Source organism: Danio rerio, chromosome 21 (assembly GCF_052040795.2).
Source record: "Danio rerio strain M-AB ecotype USA chromosome 21, GRCz13ab, whole genome shotgun sequence".
NCBI classification, from domain to species: domain Eukaryota; kingdom Metazoa; phylum Chordata; class Actinopteri; order Cypriniformes; family Danionidae; genus Danio; species Danio rerio.
The window spans coordinates 50,644,965-50,664,911 of record NC_141041.1 but is presented as its reverse complement, the minus strand read 5'-3'; the positions used below and the strand labels follow the sequence as shown (position 1 = coordinate 50,664,911).

The 19,947-nt window shown below is 39.6% G+C and overlaps 1 protein-coding gene across 3 annotated transcripts in view; it reads right to left on the bottom strand.

The window, feature by feature from the left end:
- fstl4 (follistatin-like 4) overlaps positions 1–19,947 on the bottom strand; it is a 204,839-nt gene that overhangs the window by 179,881 nt on the left and 5,011 nt on the right. For all 3 annotated transcript variants that reach the window (NM_001031843.3, XM_087300214.1, XM_087300215.1), the window contains exons 2-3: positions 13,579–13,705; positions 3,829–3,862 (exon numbers count right to left, since the gene is read on the bottom strand). In NM_001031843.3, coding sequence (NP_001027013.2) covers positions 3,829–3,862; positions 13,579–13,695 — 151 coding nt within the window. In that variant the 5' untranslated portion in view covers positions 13,696–13,705. The remainder of the gene's footprint in view (positions 1–3,828; positions 3,863–13,578; positions 13,706–19,947) is intronic.

Sequence of the window (19,947 nt, the reverse complement as noted above, 5' to 3'; positions counted from 1 at the left end):
GCACAGCTAATGGGGATCCAAATAAACTCAGATTCCTTTCCTTTCATTTTTAATGTCAGTAAATGAGTGGGTTTCCCCGCGGTACGGCTCAGCTGTAATGTGGTATAAGCGGCAGCACAGATCTGCAGGCTGATGTGATTCTGCACAGCGTCTGCGGTTCCTACAAGCTGTCTTTCTTCTTGACTGACCTTTTCACGCTGCTGCCTGCGCCACTTTATTTATTTATGATTTGTGCGGAAGGCAAAAGGCTGTCAGGCGGGCTGTTATCGTGCGGTCATCACTGGAGTGTCTGGGCGGTTAGCTGGATCCAGAAACTGGGCCAGTCTGATTAATGTCAGCCGACGTTCAGACATCACAACAAAGAGCCTCTCCACCAGCGAAGGAAAGCGAGATAATGCAGAAAGAAGAAGTATACACATGCCATCGCCTGTTTTGTTAAGTTTTGAGTCCGAAAGCAGGGAATAATTACTCCCGGAGGGGAAATCAACACATTATTTGCATATTTCTGACACACACTGTGAAGCACAAAGGACAGGAAAGTTTCTGTGAGAGTGATTTCTGTCAAGCGTTTGATCTGAATCCTCTGCCAGGTGTGAATCCGGAAAATAAGACGTGCTTTGTAAATGTAGATCAAATCCATTTTACGCTGCGCTTTCTACAAACCAGACACAAAGAGCTACGCTTACTCGTGGAAACCACAATGCTGCTGGTTTCTCTTATATACTCTATTATATACAGCTGAAGACAGCTTATTTATTTGGAGTTTTTCACAGTATTTCCTCTAATATTTTCCTTATTTATTTTATTTGGGCTAGAATAAAAGCAGTTTTTAATTGTTTTGAAGCCATTTTAAGGTTAATATTATTCGCCCCTTCAGCAATATTAGTGTTGGATTGTCTCCAGAACAAACCACTGTTATACAATGACTTGCCTAATTACCCTAACTTTACCCTAATTACCCTAGTGAAGCCTTTACATGTCACTTTAACCCTCAAAATATATTAACTTCCTGTTTACTAATTCAGCAGGGCTCTCTATGACCCCAACAAATAGTGTAATTGTAAAAAGTTATACATTTTACCCATACAAATTATATATAATTAATTATTGTCTACATCTCAGCTAATGCGGTGTTCTGAGATATTTATGTAGCTACTTTAAGGGCGGCATGGTGGCTCAGCGGTCAGCACTGTGGCCTTAAAGCAAGAAGGTCGCTGGTTCGAGTCCCGACTGGGTCAGTTGATGTTTCTGTGTGGAGTTTGCATGTTCTCCCCGTGTTGGTGTGGGTGCTCCGGTTTCCCACACAGTCCAAACACATGCGCTATAGGGGAATCGATGAAGTAAACTAGCCGTAATGTATGTGTGTGTGTGAATGTGAGTGTGTATGGGTGTTTTCCAGTACTAGGGTTGCAGCTGTAAGGGCATCTGCTGTGTAAAACATATGCTGGAATAGTAGGTGGTTCATTCCACTGATAAATAAGGGGCTCAGCCGAAGGAAAATAACTGAACGAGTGAATGAATGAATGTACATGTGCTGACAGAAAAATCATCATCTACACCTTCCTGTTGTATGTAAATCATAAATGTTTTATTAAAAAGTCACTTAAAAAGTGTCTACATTTATTTTAGGTCTTCTCTGGATATAGATCTAGGTGTTACATGAAAAATTCTGCCATCTGCTGGGTAATGATGAACCTACAATGTTTACAGTTAGGAAGTAAATCTTTTGTCCAGCAGAGGGCCACAGAGAGTTAATTTTTAGACAGGTTGGGGCATTTGTAAACATAATTGTAGCTCCGCCCTCTTCTAAAAGGAGCACAATCTCATTTGAATTTAAAGCGACAGTCACCAAAGCGCCACAATTAGGATCAAAGCCTAAAAGGGTGAGTTTCAGAGAGCTAGACAACATTATCTGTGTGCTATTTTTAAGGTGAAACTTCACATACACACTAGAGACATCAGAGGCGTATTTTACAGCTTGTAAAAAGGGACAGAATATAGGTCCCCTTTAAATATAAACTTTTGTAAAATCATTGTTAAAGTTCACCACACATTTATGCATTCAATAAAATCAAGTGCACTTGTTAAACACGCTTGTATTTGACGTGTTAGTGCGCAAACTACAGCAGCTCACAGTCATTTCATTGGAATAAAAATGCCGCAAAGGTTATTGTTGATTTGGCAATGTCAACGCTGGTCAATCAATACAGAAAACAAATCAATTCTGCAGCACAAAACTAAAAGCAGACACACACACACACACACACACTGAAGCAATCACAGAGCAGAGATCAGCAAAGCAAGAGATAACTTGCTCTGCATTATCCTTCACTCTCAGAAATAAAGGTGTGTGAGCTGTCACTGGGCTGGTACCTTTTCGAAAGGTACATATTTGTACTTAAAGGGTCCTTATTAATACCTCAAGGGTACATATTAGTACCTAAGTAGTACAAAAGAGTACCTCTTAAAATTTTCAGTACTAATTTATACCTTTGAGGTACCAATATATACCCTTTAAGTACACATATGTACCTTTCGAAAAGGTACCACCCCGGTAACAGCTCACGTAGATTTATTTCTGATGAATCGATGTTTTGAACCAGTTCAGAGTCAGATCTGATACTTCAAAATTTAACCAAATGATTGACGGTTGTTTACCCAAACCCAGTGCCATTTCGGCACCTTTGTAACTATGCACCAGACTGAATCTGCATATCAATTCTGGTGCCTGATTTCGATGCTCCTGGTGCTGTGACAAGGATGAATAAAGCATTAAGGGCTACATTAAACTCACACATAGGTACATGTTAGGTCACACCATCTCTAAACATTTATTCTAGACATCTTTAAGGGATACTGACACCGTTGGCAATGGTAGAAGTTTGTTCTTGCTGCTCAGGGAACGCACAAATGTAGGCAACACACGCAGTGCGGCGCAACACATCCAGTGAGCTTAATGCTTTTGCACCATGTGCTTCATACTTTGTGCCTAGATCGGTAAAATAGAGCCCAAAAATTTAACTTGATTACATTTTTTTTATAACGGGTGAAAGTTGAGTTTTAGTTTTGACATCCAAAAATTGCAGACAAAACAAATCTGATTTGATGTGCAATAATATTAACATTTTAAAATGATGGTCAATTAGATAATGTGTTTAACTTATTTAACTACACAGTAAAAAAAATGCAGAAAAATCCATCTTAAACCAGCCTAGGATGGTTGACTGGTTTCAGCTGGTTGACCAGGCTGGTTTTAGAGGGGTTTTGGCCACTTCCAGGCTGGTTTCCAGTTATTTCCAGCCTGGTTTTAGCTGGACAAGCTGGAAGATGACCAGCTAAAACCAGCTTGACCAGCCTAGCCAGACTAGGAGCCCAGCCAAAACCAGCTATGTCCAGCTTAAACCAGGATGGTCAAGCTGGTGTTAGAGGGTTTTAGCTGGTCACTTTCCAGCCTCACCAGCTGAGACCAGGCTGGAAGTGGCCAAAATCTCTCTAAAACCAGCCTGGTCAACCAGCTAAAACCAGTCAACCAGCCTAGGCTGGTTTAAGCTGAATTTTCAGCAGGGACACAATCAATTTTGCAAGTTACACACACACACACACACACACACACACACACACACACACACACACACACACACACACACTTCTGAGAGCACCTCCAAGAAAACTGAAGAAAACAGAAGCCAGAGGAAAAGCCAGCCAAACACCCGGCTTAATGCACAAACTCAGCGGTTCAAAACAACAAAACCAACAGTGCGCTTCACTTTTCATGCTGAATGTGATACACAATTGTAAGTACAAGAATAAAAATAGAGCTGTACTTACTTTGCTTGACTTTATTTTCAGGTTCTCCATGTTTCTGCAATAAATAAATAAATAAGTTACAATTAATAACCGTGAATAATTAATAATATTCATGGGATAATAATTAATGGGACGTGAAGAGCTGCACATCGATGGATTTGCTCTTCAGTGTTTGGACTTTCAGCAGTGAAAATTAAACCACACTGAACTGAACTAAACTAAACTTCAACTCTGAAAACTGGACTGACACGGCTTCTGTTTACTAGAACTTCTGTGTTCAGCTGCTGCAACACAATCTGCATTGTAAAAGCGCTGGAGGAATAAATATGAATTGAATCTATTCCTGTTTATCAGTCTCCAGTGTGGGTATTTTCATCAAGTCAGACACATTAGTTAACTCACTAAACATAAACTATTAGAGTGTTAAAAGCCTGTTATTTTCTGATTCTGTTGTAAAATGCCACTGAGAAGATCTGAGGAGGGCATCAAACATGTAAACCAGGTAAAAACTGTGTCTACAAATGTGTCCACAGGATGCTGACACTGTTACTCATCCATATTTAAGGATGTCTGATGAACGAGAGGAGGGTTTTTCTTGAGGTCGGTGTGTTAAAAAGTGAGTGTGTTAAAACAGCAGAAGGTCAAGATTCGGACGCAGCTCTGGGGTTCAAGTAAAGGGCTTTTACACACACACACATACGCACACACACACTGCTGAATAAGTGAAGTTTATTCATAAACTAATTTCGAGAGGATCACGTGCTTATGATTTATCACGTCCAGTCTCGTATTTGCTAATCACTAATCTTCCAATCATATGAGCCCTAAGGCACCATAAATAGTCTAAGTTTTCAGTTCACTTTATCTTCGTTTGGAAGAAGCAGCTTCACCGTAGCTAGCTCCGTTGAAGAACCAACTCTAAACCAGCATGGACAACTAAAGCAGCAACAAGCTACAATCTTCAGGATCTTCATTTGGAAGAACGCTCTGCTCTGCTCTGCTCATCAACTACAAAAGCTACAAGTGCTTCAAGCTACAATCTACAATATACAATCTAAAAGCTTCAATCTACAAGCTAAAATATACAAGCTACAGCAACAACAACAACAACAACTACTATTGCTACCATTTCAAACAACTACAACTCCAACAATTTCATCAACAGCTTAAACAACAACACCAAAACCTTCCACTTCAAAGAGCCTCCACAACGCATCTGCTGTGTCTTCAACCTTATTTCCCAGCAAGATATAAGCCAAAACTCCAAAGCTATTGCAATAAAACGGAACCCTCACCTTCTCCTAGCAGTACACATGCTATCCATCGTTTAACAGATTGTTTGCTGGAATGTGTCCAGCAGCAGCTCCAGCCACAAACAATCTTGAATTTGATCAACAAAATGGCCGCCAGGCTTTTTGCACCTTTTGCATGGCCTGACTGAAACTCCTTAAGCCAATAGCTGTAAAGATAAGCGTCTCCATCCAATGAGCTAAAAGACTGGAGATGGTCCCGCCCTCTCTCTTGACTCTGTTGCAAAGACCTTATGAATGAATAGGCCAGACACGCTTGTAAATTTAGTTAAAAAAAAAATAAAAAATAAAAAAAAAATTTTTGAATAAATAAAAATAAAATAAAATAAATAAAAATAAAAAATAAAATTCCATTTGACATTTAACTTCTGAAAAGATTATTACCCAACCAGTAAATATTAACAAGCTATTGAAAAACATTATGCCGTCAAGCACAGAAGTCCAATTGTAATACGCTAGCGACTCATGTGTTGATTTACAAGCGTCATATAAGATTATATAGCAAGTCAGTCGGATGTGAAAACGGCAAAGAAACAAACTTCCCACTTGACTGTTATAAATACAAATTTAAACTTCACTATCACTTCACATGCTCAGTCTTCAAGGGGTACCAGTTTTCCAGGACCACCAGACTAGCCATATCCCATGTCCTCAGCTCTCCATTCATCTGTCATCCCGTTAGGAGACGAACACCCACCCCTACCATCCTTGCACATCGTATCAATGAAGTCATCGGACCATGCATTATCAAAAGCGCTTCCATTTACAGCCGCCCATGCCCTTATTAAGATGCCTCGCATGGATATAAACTAAAACAATTTTCATGTCTGCCATACTTGTATTATTTTGCAAAGATTTAATTTCTGATTCTCTTTGTTTTTTCTATTTTAGAGATCATGACTGCTGGCTCCAGAAGCTGACCCTCATCCAACCTATTACACTCCACATCCTCTTCACAAAGGATACATTCCATTTTTCACTTTATCCAATCTGTCCTAACCTGCAGTCTGCAACCTCCGAACCTGAAACCGTCGATTATCTTATTAAAAAGAAATCGACAACAACTTCATGATTGGAACTCCAAGGCTCCTCCTTTTAATATCTCGCGCATTAGCCCCATTGGTGTCGCTACTCAAAAATGTTCTGGCAAAAACGCCTTGTAGTCGACCTTTCGTCCCAACACAATTGCTCCTTTCCTAGCATTAACAGCACTATCCCATTGGACGAATATTTACTTAACTACCACGACATTGATCAAGAGATCTCTCTCATAAAGATAGCCAGTCGTAACACCTGGCTAGCCAAAGAAGACATTTCCACTACCTTTAAAATCATGCCAATCCACCCAGACTTCTGGCACCTTTTGGCATTTATTGGCGAAATCAATTCTATTTTTCGGATGCAAAAGCAGCCCAAAAAATATTTGACATGATGTCAGAAGCTTTATGCTGGATTCTGTCTAATATTTACGAAATACCATACCTCATTCACCTTCTAGACGATTTTCTTATTTCCCCCCCGTCATCTCCTCCAGCCAAACACCTAGCGATCACCCAGCAGGTTTTCGCTGATCTCGGAAGGACCCAGTACTTCAATCGAATTTCTGGGTATTAATCTAGACTCGCATAAATTCCAAGCATCCCTTCCTAAAGAGAAAATCAATCGAATAATTTCTCTATCCCAAATTTTCCTTGAAAAACAGATGTGCACACAACGAGAACTCCTACCAATTCTCGGCCATCTAAATTTCGCTATGCACATTATTCCTTTCATTTCCCACCTCCTTCAATTATCCACCACAGTTCATGGTTTAGAAGAAACAATTTTTCTCTCCAAACCCAGTCACGATGAACTTTGCTTATGGATCTCTTTCCTTAAGCAATGGAACGGCTGTTCCTTTTTCTACAGCGACTTGATTGCATCCCCTATTGACATCAACACATACACAGACGCTGCCCCTCCAATAGGTTACAGTGGCTAATATAAAGGACACTGGTTTGTCTCAACATGGCCAACCCAATTGTAATTCCATTCCAAAGACCAATGTTTTTCAGCCCTCTTCAAATTCTACCCTATCATCGCAGCAGCCATCCTGTGGGGGGACGAATGGTCTACATCTAGCATTCTCTTTCACTGCGATAACGAAGCTACAGTGCATTGCATTAACAAAGGGCGCTCCCACTCCCAATCGCTTATGCCATTTTTAAGACACCTTATCTGGATATCTGCTAAAAAACAATTTATCATGATTGCTGAACATGTACCTGGTTGCAAAAACCAAATCGCTGACTCTCTCTCTCATTTCTCTTTGCAGATATTCTGGCAACTAGCCCCGGAAGCAGACCCTCACCCAACGCCGGTCCCTCCTTATTCAGTAACGATATTTCCATAAACCACCCACTTCATAATCTTCATCAAACTTCTCTATCTCTTATCCTACAAGCAATAGCTCCCAGAACCCTCAATGCATACCTCACAGCATGGAATTCGTTCAAACAATTCCATACCATGCTAGACAACCCATTACACTCAAAATCCTTACCTCATGCATCTACACCCTCTGTAAAGGTTACATTTCCTCCCATACAGCCCGCACTTTAGATGCTATGTTCAATCTAGCATTTTTTTGGGGGGTTTCTTAAATGTTCTGAATTAACAGTTACATCCAAATTTAACCCTCTACTCCACCCCACCATCTCAGATCTAGCTTTGCAAGACAGGGAAACTATCTCTTTCCTTATCAAACAAAGCAAAACAGATTAATTCCAGAGAGGACACTCTATCCTCATTTTCAATATTCCTTCACCTACACGCCCATTCCAAACCCTCTTAGCCTAGAAAATCTCAAGAGGCTAACCCACTGGCCCCGCTTTTTACTGATGACGCTAACCGTCCAGTATCTCGATTCTGGTTTCAAAAACACCTTAAAGAAATCTTTCGCCTATCAGGTTTTTCCCAGAGCCCTTTTCCAGCCACTCATTCGGGGTTGGCGCAGCCACTACAACGGGCTCTCACACCATCAGATCCAGACCCTTGGTCGCTGGTCTTCTGAAGCTTTCAAATCTTATATACGTCTCAGTAAATACCACCTCAAGAAAGCCCAACAGGCTTTAACCAACCCCCAAGCACCTCCTCACACGGCTCCAACTCAAAAAGGTGTCTAACAGAGCCTCGACTCTCGCAAGAGTCATCCAAACCAAACTCCGCAGAAGCCCAATTGTCCACCCATGGCACCCTTACATGTTTGCCAAGGACTCCCTCAAGGGCCATTGCAGTTAGCATCTTCTGCAATCACCAATAGCTATTTACAGATGCAGACGTTTGTATCCACATGTTCTTTGCGCATTTACTGCGTTTGTACATATGTATTATATTTGTGCTTGTTCCCTTCTTCCAACTTTTCCAAATCTTTTATCCTTATAACCCTACTTTTCAGCCTCTCGTTCCTTTCTTCTCTACACTCCACTCCCAACTAATCTATTTTACACTCTACCTCTAATGATCTTGTTTCTCCTGTCTAGACTCTTCAGACACCCGAAGGGGCCCCCTTGAGCTCCAACTCTCGCAGGATTCGGCCATAGCGGCCACAGTCCTTTCTTCTTCACGATGTTACCTATTCTTTTTCCGCCTAGACTCTTTCTCCAAGCTCCAAACCCCGCAGGGGTCCGCTCAAGCTAAAACTTCTTCACTCTACTTCAACTACCTCTCTTCTCCTTATGACTCACCCTCTAGCTCTGACCCCCACAGGGGTCGCTCCGAGCCCCAATCTCTCGCAAGAGTTATCCAAATCCTCTTTCCCACTCACTGATATCTATCTCCTCCTATCCGCAATCTACCCTCAAGCTCTGACCTCCACAAAGGTCGCTCAGAGCTCCAACTCTCACAAGAGTTACTCTCTTCCACTCACTGCTACCTATCTCCCCCTATCTACACTCTACCCCCAAGCTCTGACCTCCACAGAGGTCGCTTCAAGCTCCAACTCTCGCAAGAGTTACTCTCTTCCACTCATTGCTCCTCCCAGCTACACTCTACCCTCAAGCTCAAACCTCCGCAGAGGTCACTCCTATCTACACCCTACCCTCAAGCTCAAACCTCCGCAGAGGTCACTCCTATCTACACCCTACCTTCAAGCTCAAACCTCCGCAGAGGTCGCTCCTAGCTACACTCTACCCTCAAGCTCAAACCTCCGCAGAGGTCACTCCTATCTACACTCTACCCTCAAGCTCAAACCTCCGCAGAGGTCACTCCTATCTACACCCTACCCTCAAGCTCAAACCTCCGCAGAGGTCACTCCTATCTACACCCTACCTTCAAGCTCAAACCTCCGCAGAGGTCGCTCCTATCTACACCCTACCCTCAAGCTCAAACCTCCGCAGAGGTCACTCCTATCTACACCCTACCTTCAAGCTCAAACCTCCGCAGAGGTCGCTCCTATCTACACCCTACCCTCAAGCTCTAACCTCCGCAGAAGTCACTCCTATCTACACCCTACCCTCAAGCTCTAACCTCCGCAGAGGCCGCTCTAAACTCTAACTCTCACAAAAGCTCCATCTTTCGTAAGAGCTACTCTCCTCCACTCACTGCTCCATACCTTCACTCTACTCTGGCCCCCGCAGGGGTCACTTAGAGCTCCAACTCCCTCAAGATTCACTCAAAGTTCTCTTTTCACTGCTTCAAACCACCTATTCTCCCCTTCTTCTCAACCCCGAAAACCATGACCCCCGCAGGGGTTCCTTCAAACTCTAACTCCAGCAAGAGTTATTAGAATCCTCTTTTCACCCTTATTAATCCTATCTAATTAATGCCCATGCATTTAACCTCTTTCCTTCTATTATATCCAGCAGCCGGATATAGCTCTAAATTTCCTGCCTTTTGGGGGGTTTTTTCTTCGAATACGCGGCTGCTGTCCCGAGCGATTAATTTCTGCATTTTGGGGAGTTCTGAGATCCACCGAGCTCAGGCTCCCTTCTTGCTCTGCCAACGGGAGGAAGCCCCGGGCTCGAGGAGCCCTTGAGCTCGGGGCTCTCTCCCGGGACAGCATGCCAAATAAGCTTTGTAAATCATCAGCTAAGTGTGAACTCTTGAAGTGAAGTTTATTCATAAACTAATTTCGAGAGGATCACGTGCTTATGATTTATCACGTCCAGTCTCGTATTTGCTAATCACTAATCTTCCAATCATATGAGCCCTAAGGCACCATAAATAGTCTAAGTTTTCAGTTCACTTTATCTTCGTTTGGAAGAAAACCCCCCTCCTCCCCTATTCTCCTCCTTTACCTGCAATTGGGCGGCACGGCGGTCCAGTGGTTAGCACTGTGAACCACACAGCAAGAATACTGCCGGTCCTAGTTCGATAGGACCGGTGAGTGTTTCTGTGGGGAGTTTGTATGTCCTTCCCGTGTCCGCGTGGGTTTTCCCCGGGCTCTCCGGTTTCCTCCCACCATCCAAAGACATTCAACATACTTAACAATCAAGCTTGTCTAATTCCTTACGTTCCCTTAGCTACAGCGGCAGGGGAGTTCTGAGATCCACCGAGCTCAGGCTCCCTTCTTGCTCTGCCAACGGGAGGAAGCCCCGGGCTCGAGGAGCCCTTGAGCTCGGGGCTCTCTCCCGGGACAGCATGCCAAATAAGCTTTGTAAATCATCAGCTAAGTGTGAACTCTTGAAATAAAACACACTTCACTCTCACTGTCTGACAAGCAAATAAATGATTCAATTTTCATGTAAAGTTATTGGAGGAAAGATCAAGGTCCCATAATGCATTCCAAAAGCACAAATACACCAATCACAAAGTATGAAAAGCTGGTCATTTATGGATATTTTCACAGTGATCTACACTTAAATATTCTAGTTTTCTATAGCAGTTATTTACAAATTATTTATTTCAGGATGAGACTTTCATCTTTCCTACGGTTACGATTTAATAAGGTGTCTAAGAACAGAAAACACAACACAAAAGTTATATTATTACCAGTGTTGGGCAAGCTACTTGAAACATGTAGTGAGCTAAGCTATGAGCTACTCTACTTAAAATGTAGCTTAACTACACTAAAAGCTACCCCCTGGGAAATGTAGTAAGCTAAGCTAAAAGCTACAAGGCAAAAGTAGCTTATCTACAACTGAGCTATTTTTACAATTTTCATGTTTAAATCGAAGCAACTTTAATCCAAGTCAATCTTATCTTAGTGATCAATACAACTGTCAATGAAACATGAGGCAGAATAGTTTAGTTCAGTTATTTACTGTAAACAATATGCTGTACTAAACAGAAACACATTGTAGTATATCACAGCTAAAACATAACATCCTGTAAAACCAGGTGTTACACATTTAAAACACTAGTCATTTATAGTAAAGGAAAATACTTTAGAATAAGCATTATAGTAAACAGATGCAGTCAGAATTATTCGCCCCCCTGTTTATTTTGTCCCCCAATTTCTGTTTAACAGAGAGATTTCTTCAACACATTTCTAAACAATATAATTTTAATAACTCATCTCTAATAACTGATTTATTTTCTCTTTGCCGTGATGACAATACATAATACTTGACTAGATATTCTTCAAGACACTAGTGTTCAGCTTAAAGTGACATTTAAAGGCTTCACTAGGTTAACTAGGCATATTATTGTATAATAATAGTTTGTTCTGTAGACTATCTAAAAAAAAAATTAGCTTAAAGGGGCTAATAATTTTGTCCTTAAAATGGTTCATAAAAAATTAAAAACTGCTTTTTTATTCTAGCCGAAATAACACAAATAAGACTTTCTCCAGAAGAAAACAATATTATCAGACACACTGTAAAAATGTCCTTGCTATATATATATACACTAAAGTGTTTTGTTTTTTTGAGCACAGCATCAAAAATGTTATTGCATCGTAACATGTACTTCTTGAGGTATGGTCAGGAGGAATCCTGCTTTAGAAATAACTCCTCTCCCTCAGTCATATTTCCATCAAGTTTCACCATTGGTGGCAGTAACCTAGTTAACACTGGCATTAATCACCAATTAAAACCTACAAAATATACAGCACAGCACATGGGCATTCATGAAAGCAGAAACGAATAAACGATTAAAAGCATCTTTGCGAAACACACAGCAGAGCACATGAGCAGTGATATTTCATCAATTGGACTGGATTAATGCTCTACAACACTTTTCCAGCCTCTTTGAGGAGTAATAAAGCCTGTAACGAGGCTCTTCAGTCTGCAAATGTCATGTGGAAAGCAGATGTAGAGTGTAGCTGCGAGTCCCAGATCAGCTGATCAGATCATTGTGTTCAAACACACGCCCATACACTCAACACCGGCTGATCTGAGACCTGCTGGGACATCAGCGCTAATGATTTAACATGTGCTGTAGCGTATAGAGCAATGCAGGATCAATAGAGCCCATTTAAAAAATACTATAGCGATTTACAGTAAATACTGGAGTGTTTTTTCTATATTCAAGTACTTGAGTTAGCCTGTTGTGGTGATTCCACAGTCGCTATGGCAACACTACAACCATACTAGTCAATCTGTTGTGGTGATTCTTCAGTTGCTATGGCAACACTACAACTATAATAGTCAATCTGTTGTGATGATTCCACAGTCGCTATGGCAACACTACAACTATAATAGTCAATCTGTTGTGGTGATTCTACAGTTGCTATGGCAACACTACAACTATACTAGTCAATCTGCTGTGTGATTCCACAGTCGCTATGGCAACACTACAACTATAATAGTCAATCTGTTGTGGTAATTGTACAGTCGCTATGGCAACACTACAACTATAATAGTCAATCTGTTGTGGTGATTCTACAGTTGCTATGGCAACACTACAACTATAAGTAAATCTGTTGTGGTGATTCCACAGTCGCTATGGCAACACTACAACTATAATAGACAATCTGTTGTGGTGATTCTACAGTTGCTATGGCAACACTACAACTATACTAGTCAATCTGCTGTGTGATTCCACAGTCGCTATGGCAACACTACAACTATAATAGTCAATCTGCTGTGTGATTCCACAGTCGCTATGGCAACACTACAACTATAATAGTCAATCTGTTGTGGTAATTGTACAGTCGCTATGGCAACACTACAGCTATACAAGTCAATCTGTTGTGGTGATTCTACAGTTGCTATGGCAACACTACAACTATACTAGTCAATCTGTTGTAAGTGCTAATAATTTTGCATATGTATCCCTACGGCAGTGGTCACCAAACTTGGAGGGCTGGTGTCTTGCAGATTTTAGCTCCAACCCTAATCAAACACACCTGAACAAGCTAATCAAGGTCTTACTAGGTATACTTGAAACATCCAGGTAGGTGTGTTGAGGCAAGTTGGAGCTAAACCCTAGAGGGACACCTCCAGGACCGAGATTGGTGACCCCTGCCCTACGGCATCATGGGTACTCAAACCCTAAATCTCTAAATTTCAGAACATAAAGAAAAGAGAAATGAACCTACTGTGTCCTGAAGTCCTTCTTGAAGCTCTTTCGCTGTAGTTCCAGCAGCGGCTCCATTCACCAGCCACAGAGAAGCTCCAAGCAGGACGGACAAAACCCAAAGACCCAGGCAGCCCATCAGCGCCAGTCTGTGCAGAGATGAAAACATAAAGACCATCAGCATCATGAACGCACAGAACTTACAGAAAACAACAACAACAAACCCTTCTCAACACCAGTGTTGTTGGCAATGCTGAAGAGGCTAATAATATTAACCCTAAAATGGGTTTAAAACAATTGAAAACTGCTTTTATTCTAGCCAAAATAAAACGAATAAGACTTTTTCCAGAAGAACAAATATTAGAGGAAACACTGTGAGAAATTCCTGAATCTGCTAAGCATCATTTGGGAAATAAATTGTCAGATCTCTGCTTTGAACGCTGGAAACATCTCCAACACAACATTATGTGAATCTGCAGCATCTCAAACAGTCGATGCCTGGAGGAAACACTGATCAATATTGAATAGCTGCTGTTTATTGAATGCAGGAGTCGCCGTCTGCTCTCAAAACATACACTTGCAAAACATCTATTTACTAATCTAATCTAATCCAATACTACTAACAATATGAGCATCTCTATTAAATTCCTTAGCATCGACAGAGCATGCATTAACAAATACAGGACTCTAGAAACAATACACAATTTTGAATACATTCATTCATTCATTCATTCAGCTTAGTCCCTTTTGATTTGTTTTGGTTTGTTTTGTTTTGGTGTTTTGCAAGATAATGTTTTTTTAAGTCTCAAACAAATTACACCAATGTTCTCAACCTAACAAACAAACAAAAATTAACTTATTTCCTTTATTTATTTATTTATTTATTTATTTATTTATTTATTTATTTATTTATTTGTTTGATTGTTTGTTTGTTTGTTTAGTTTTTTTAGTTCAAAAAATTTAAATTAAGTTAATATTTTTTGTGCAAGATAATACTTTATATAATAATAAATAAAATAAAATAAAATAAAATAAAATAAAATAAAATTAAATAAAATAAAATAAAATAAAATAAAATAAAATTAAATTAAATTAAATTAAATTAAATTAAATTAAATTAAATTAAATTAAATTAAATTAAATTATTTTCTTTACGGCTTAGTCCCTTTATTCATCAGGGGTCGTCACAATGGAATGAACCACCAACTTATCCAGCATGTGTTTTACGCAGTGGATGCCCAGCTGCAACCCATCACTGGGAAACACCCATACACTCTCATTCACACACATGCACTATGGCCAATTTAGCTTACCCGATTACCCCAGCGCATGTGTTTGGACTGTGGGGGAATCCAGAGCACCCACACCAACACGGGGAGAACATGCAAACTCCACAAAGAAATGCCAACTAATCCAGCCGGGATTCAAACCAGCGACCTTCTTGCTGTGAGGCCACAATGCTAACCACTGAGCCACCATGCCAGCAGGTAAAGTTTTTGTTTAAATGTAAATAAGAGCCGAGAATTTGTATTTTTTTTCACAATGGTAAAATGGTGCATCGTCTCATTATCTTTCGGAAGAAGCCTGGGTCATTTCGTCAACAAACAAAAAAAACTACCTGCTGGTTGAATATAAGTAACTTTAAGTCAGAGTTTGCTTAACTGATCATCAGTACATCAGCATACTTTACTGTATATGTATTTCAATTCATTCATTCATTGGTTTTCTTTTCGGCTTAGTCCTTTTATTAATTCGGCGTCGCCACAGCGGAATGAACCGCCAACTTATCCAGCATGTTTTTTTACGCAGCGGATGCCCTTCCATCCATCTCTGGGAAACATCGACACACACACTCATTCACACTCATACACACTCATACACTACGGATAATTTAGCCTACCCAATTCACCAGTACCACATGTCTTTGGATTGTGGGGGAAACCGGAGCACCCGGAGGAAACCCACGCCAACACAGTGAGAACATGCAAACTCCACACAGAAATGCCAACTGACCCAGCCGAGGCTCGATCCAGCGACCTTCTTGCTGTGAGCCGACAGCACTACCTACTATACGCCTATTTATTTCCAGATCAGGTCAAATTTGAAAAAGCCATCCTGTACAAGTTGAATTGTTCTTAGAATTTCGTCATTGCTGTAGTTATTCCCCGCATCAACGCTGTTCAGTTCACCGTTTTGTATAATTGTATTTTCTAATGTCTGATTTTCATCTATTTCTGTGCTTTGAATCCGAGTTTGTAAGTTGCTGCAATTCTCCTCTGGTTGCTTCGGTTCATTTACATTTATCTTTTTATTACTGGAAGCAAATGGAAAAGCAGAGCAGCAATAATGTGCTCCATAGTTGCATATTAAGAAGTACGAGAAACAGGTGGTTTTTATTTACTGGATGTGGCAAAAACATACTGAAGGTCAATTATTTCTTCATTCGGCGAACAACACTTCTTTGAACTAAATGAAAATAAGAAAAATCTCCTTGGCAACAACCTAAAATACTGCATATTTTAAAATAGATCCATTAAGGTTTACTTTATTTCAGGTAAGTGATTTTAAGTTACACTGTTTTTTGTAAGTTGCACTGTATTATACTGTGGGGAGTAGAATAGAATGGGGAATTTTCCATTTTTCATTAAAAGCTGTTTTTAAAAGATAATGTGAATATTTTTCTGCTGTGGTTACTAACTTGTAAGTGTGCTCTGTCAATATCAGGTGGTGTTTTGAACAAATGTAGAACCACTTCAATGTAATTTCACTGTAAACATGAATTGCATGTTACTTTTTTAAACCGCAAACTGAAAAAGGTGTTGCATGCAGAACTGTTGCAAACAATTTGTGTTGAATTTAAACAAACAAATTAAGTTTAATAATGTTTAACTTAATTTGTTTGTTTAAATTCAGCCCAAATTAATTGTTTACAACCACTTAATGTAAAAAAAATTGAGTATATCCAAGGAATCATCTTTGAATAATTTTTTTTCAGTGTACTTTTGACTCCGTCAGCAGGGACAAAAGTAACAAAACAATATTTGCTAGATTTACTAGATTAATCTTGTTTATTTTAAATACTGTATATCTGACTTGTTAATATTAATTGCAAACATATTTTGTCCTTTATTTTGTAAAAAAAAAATTATTAAACTGTGTTTTCATTTCAAATTTCAATTCTATAAATTGTTTCAGAAGAAACCCAACAATGCAAAATCCATTCATTCATTCATTTTCTTGTCGGCTTTGCATGCTAAATGTGCTCTTATAGCCTGGAAATAATAATAATAATAATAATAATAATAATAATAATAATAATAATAATAATAATAATAATAAAAACAATAATAATAATAACAATAATATTAATAAAAATAGCAACAATAATAATAATAATACATTTTATTTATATTGCGCTTTTCTCAAACTCAAAGCGCTAACAAGAGCATCAACACACAGAAGAACATGAAATACACAAAAAAGTAAGAATGATAATAATGATAAAAATATACATATTAAAAGAAGGCCTCATAAGTTATAAGCAATAATAAAAAGATGAGTTTTAAGAAGTTTATTAAAACAGTAAAGGGAACTGGCATTTCTGATATTTGTGGGGAGAGCATTCCACAATTTAGGGGCTCGATAAGAGAATGCACTGCCTCCCATGCTGCTAAGTTTGCAACAGGGCTGATACAAGGTGAGCCTCGAAGCAGAACGTAGATTGCGGGAGGAAGAGGAGGTAGATATCAGGTCATATATATAATCAGGTGCAGAACCATGAACAGCTTTATAAGTTAAAATCAAAATTTCAAAATCAGTGACTTAACAGGCAACCAGTGTAACTGCTGAAGTACAGGAGTAATGTGAGAGCGAGAGGATGTGTGGGTTAACACAGCTGCAGCTGAGTTTTTAACATATTGTAAGATCTTAAGCGAGCGATGCAAATGTTGTCAGGGTTTCCAGAAAATCACTTTGTTACTTTCGTCCCACTTGCATTGTGAAAATGACTGTTTATTTTACAGTAAAGCCATACAGTACTGTTAATACAGTATTTAGCCGTAATTGATTTACAGTAAGTACCGTAAGTTACTACAGAGAATTGTTATGAGGGTAATAGTTTTATTAATAACTCTGGCATGTCACAAAGACTCACAGAGATTAAATATATGTGAATATCAGTAACTTTTCGAACACAATGAAATCCGTGTATATATGATGCAAGGTTAATAATTAATCATTTTCTCTGCATGCTCTGCATCCAATTCCATTCATACTGCAAAAAGCAAACTAAATATAGCAATGCAAGTTTTTGTCAATTAGCTTGATTATTCCTTCATTCGGCGAACAATGCTTCTTTAAACTAAATAAAAATAAGAAATATCAGCTTGGCAACAACTTAAAATAGCAAATTTTACTGCATATTTTACATTAGACCAATTCATCTTTACTCTATTTCAGGTAAGTGATTTTAATTCACACTATTAACACTGCATATTACAGTAATATAAACTGTACTGTACTTTAGGACAGCTATGAGGTATGCTACTGTATTTTAAAGTTGCATTGTAAAAAAAAGTATATTATATATAAGAAAAAAAACAAGTATATGCAAGTGTAAATACTTATAGAGCCAGATAAATGGTGCTGTAAATGTAAACAGTATTTTTACAGCAACTGATTTACAGTAAGCTACTGTAGAATCTACAGGGAATTGTTAACAGGGTAATAGTTTTATTAATAACCCAGTCAAGCCACAAAGACTCATGAAGAACAAAACAAAAACATGAACATATTTAATCAGTGACTTTTTGAACACAGAGAAATCCATCTCGATTTCTTTTATCGTGTATATATGGTGCAAGGTTACTAATTAATAATTTTCTCTGCATGCTTATCGGCCACAGCAGCTGTTGTTTTGTGTTCAGATAACTAGCATCATCTTACACAATCACAGACAGAAATGAGTAATTACATCAAATAATTCAGTTTTATGCTAATCATATCTGGCTTTACATAAACAGACAAAACCGACAACAGATTTCAGGAGCTAAAATCTGCTCCAGCTGCTCTCTGTGAATATTAGCAACATAAACGAACGCCGCTTAGCAGACGCTTATATGCTCTTCTGACATAACCCAGATGAAAATGGAAAACTGCTTGTAGTAATTTGGAGAAATAGGCTTATTTAGAGACGCATCGCTGTTAGGGTTGATTTATAGATGGAGTTGGCAGGATTAGCGTGCAATCAACAACTAATAAAACACTAATGACATCCACAGGTCCAAATAAACACCTACAAAATAGACATCAATATTTGATAATTCAATATATTATTTATTATTTAATAGTTTATTTATTTAATAGTTTAAACGTGGGGGCGATGCAGTGGTGCAGTAGTTAGTGCTGTCGCCTCACAGCAAGAAGGTCGCTGGTTCGATCCTCAGCTCAGTTGGCGTTTCTGTGTGGAGTTTGCATGTTCTCCCTGTGTTTGCGTGGGTTTCCTCCGGGTGCTCCGGTTTCCCCCACAGTCCAAACACATGCAGTACAGGTGAATTGGGTAGGCTAAATTGTCTGTAAACTACAAAAAGTTTTTATTAATCTTGGGTGATTTATTAGCGAATGCCTATTTATTATTTTATTGTTATTTAACGTGTTATAATTGTAGTCATGATCAAGTTGTAATAATTTTATTAAATTAATTTTGTCGCCTCACAGCAAGAAGGTCACTGGTTTGAGCCTCGGCTGGGTCAATTGGCGTTTCTGTGTGGAGTTTGCATGTTCTCCCTGCGTTCGCGTGGGAGGCTAAGTTGTCCGTAGTGTATGAGTGTGAATGAGTGTGTGTGGGTGTTTCCCAGTGATGGATTGCAGCTGGAAGGGCATCCACTGCATAAAAAACATTTACTGGATAAGTTGGCGGTTCATTCCGCTGTGGTGACCCCGGATTAATAAAGGGACTAAGCCGACAAGAAAATGAATGAATGGATTTTAGGTTAATGTATGCTCCATTCAGCAGTTTTAGTTTCTGTCAGATTTGAGTTTATTCAGGTGGCAGCTCTGGCCATTTGAGGGACTCGGGTGGCTGCACTGGCCATTCGTGGGACTCAGGTGCAGCTCTGGCCATTTGTGGGAATCAGGTGGCATTTCTGGTGGCAGCTCTGGCAATTCATGGGACTCGGGAGGTGGCTCTGGCCATTCGTGGGATTTACCGAAAGACGGCTTCTCACTCTCCGTTGAACTCCGTCACTTGTCAATGCCGCTGCGAGTCGCTCGTAGTGTGAATGAGGCTTCAGGTAGCAGGTCTGACCTTTCATGGGGCTTAGGTGGTGGCTTTGGCCATTTGTGGGACTCGAGTGGAGACTCTGGCTATTCACAGGGCTCAGGTGACGATCCA